General features: G+C 45.6%; 1 protein-coding gene across 1 annotated transcript; it reads right to left on the bottom strand.

Annotated features, from left to right (window-relative positions):
* Window positions 1-1,138: 1,138 nt before the first annotated feature.
* On the bottom strand, window positions 1,139-1,903 carry LOC129590656 (muscarinic acetylcholine receptor gar-3-like). Its single transcript, XM_055485991.1, has one exon. It carries the CDS (start codon window positions 1,901-1,903, stop codon window positions 1,139-1,141), a length of 765 nt encoding a protein of 254 aa, XP_055341966.1.
* Window positions 1,904-2,518: the final 615 nt, after the last annotated feature.

Here is a 2,518-nt window from a genome sequence, read left to right as displayed (position 1 = left end):
ACTGTCTACTAAAGTGAGCAGCTGCGTGCTTCTCGTGCTCTCGTCGGAGCAAATGTATTTAAAGTTAGCCGGGGAAGATCTAGATCACGAGCATTGTACTTGGATGTTGGTTTTCCCTTGACCTGGGAAAATTGCAGACATCAGGAACAACGAGCAGCACGTCGAACGATCGCGCGAACGGTGTCAATAAGATTACAGTGAACCCGTTGTTTCATTTTGTAAAGTAGCGACAAAAGTGATAGCAAAAGGAGAACCAAACGCTTAGAATTAAGCTCTGTAATCGATGCCGGCACCGGTTGGAGTGTTGGGGCTGAACACGGAGCTGATATACCGCGCCGGACTAGACCACAATAATTAATATGACTGTAGTAATGTAGGTAAGCCAAATGTACCACCATAATCTGAAAATCCAGCCGGATGACGACAGCAGTAAACGAGAAATGGTTCTAAGCGTTTGACCTACCCCATTTTACGTATTAAACGGTACGAGTATACTACGGATAAAATTGGGAAATTTGTTATTCAGAGGTGCTCAGTTCAGTTTGCAGTTGTTTTTCTTATAAATTTTTAAAGGCTGTGCCATGACAACAATACAAAGAAACATGCCGTGTACAAGACAACCAATAGTGTACAATATTTCTCACTGGACGTGGCGCGACATAAATCAGTCATTTATTATGCAGCAGACTACTGGACAACAAAAAAAAAACAGCAGCAGACGTGATACAGAAAAAATAATACGGCTAGGTACATAGAAAACGACTAGACACAACTTGTAGACTTCGACGAATATGTTTTCTCGTTCACAAATCACCCTTTCTTATAAGTTGGGACAGAGCAAGAAATACAGTAGTACTTAACATGTTATGGGTAGCGCTAACTAAGGGTCGCATTTGGGAGTGCCTCAGCATTCCTCAGCGTGCCTCATAAGTAACTATACAGTTAACATCGAAATCCCTGCATGTATTTGCAATGATAAAAGCTTTTGATAACTGCAAGATTTTGCGATAATACAGAATGTAGTAAGTGCATAGCATATCGAGATGGCTTATTTAGTTAGCGCGTTCAGGCGTATCAGAAGAGTTGGAAAAGGGTCTTCTTTTGTTCCATTGTAAACGAAGGTACGACCACAAATCCCTTACGTACTCAGGCAGAAGAATATCAGATCCAATATTGCCTGCAGTGAATAGAGAACCGACACTACATCTTCAAACTGAACCATTTCTCTCCATGAAATAATAAAGTTGCCGAGAATATAGGCAACCATAGGGGGCATCCAGCAGACGACAACACCAACGGTGAACAAGGTCAAAAGGACAAACGGTCGGAAAGCGGCATTCTCCTTATCGGCTCTTTCTCTTGCTTTAGACGGCACTGAAAGTTGCTGTGCAGCATCAAGTCTTGTCCCGCGTAAACTCGCCGCAATTTTTCTCCTCTGCAATGTTTTCCACAACAGCACCGGATAGCAGACGGGAATGAAGAGCTTGGGCAGATCATACACCACTACTGTTACAAAGGTCATCCACACGGTCTGTCGGGAAGCGTCGATCCAGCAGCCGTTCTCCACCGGAACACGATAATACACAGCGTCCAGGATAAAGCCGGGCAATACCAGAATGTGCACATACAGCACCGCGCCCACGCAGAATGCTATCGCCACCCGGATGGTGTGGTGGTTGCGATACGAGATCGGCCTGAACAAGGCCCAGGCGCGGCTAAGACTCACCAGCAGGTGGAGGTGCACCGCGACCCCACTGATAGCGTAGTAGTTATAGTTTTGTGCCGTGCATGCCTCCACGCCCAGTTTCCAGCTCTGGCCGGAGGAACCCAGATTGCTGATGCCGATTGTACCGGACATGGTGACATAGACGATGTTGCTCGCTGCCAGTGTCATGATGTACATGTTGAAGGGTGTCCGTAGGTTTTTGTTGCACACCATCAAGAAAACAACGCCAGTGTTAAGTAGCAGTGCTAAAATGGGAGCGATAATAAGCCAGAAGGCTATATGTACGGATGATTGCCCATTGCCGATATTCGTCGATGAATTTGTACTAAGATGGGAAGTGTTCGATGAATCGTTCATCATGAAAGACGGGTTGAAACGGCTCAACAATAAGTCCCGTATGTGCAGGATAAAATTACCGGCAGGCAACATCAAAGAAGAAACGATAGTGGTGCAAAAGCTTATGTTCGCTCATAATATTTATAGTCTGCCGTGAATATGGTGGAACGCGGAGGATTGTACTGAAATATTTCCGCTCCGTTGCCAATGCGAAGCAATTGCGGTAATTGTCAGCCGACGTAGCTCAACCTGCAGCTTGAAACACTATCGGCAGACGGGCTACACCAACTGCAAGTAATTAAATCGAGCAGAAAACTGCAAGTAATCGCTGCTGAAAGGGGTGGTGTATAAAGGACCGACATTCGTTTCGGATCGACCTGGCTGCTAGTGCGGACACAAATTGAAAATCGATTAAGCGCTCAAGTCCGCTTTCTTCCTGCTCCTGGAATTTCTGCG

Source organism: Paramacrobiotus metropolitanus, unplaced genomic scaffold, assembly GCF_019649055.1.
Source record: "Paramacrobiotus metropolitanus isolate TYO unplaced genomic scaffold, Prichtersi_v1.0 Parri_scaffold0000041, whole genome shotgun sequence".
Taxonomy (NCBI): Eukaryota; Metazoa; Tardigrada; class Eutardigrada; order Parachela; family Macrobiotidae; genus Paramacrobiotus; species Paramacrobiotus metropolitanus.
This window is presented reverse-complemented; position numbering and strand designations above follow the sequence as displayed.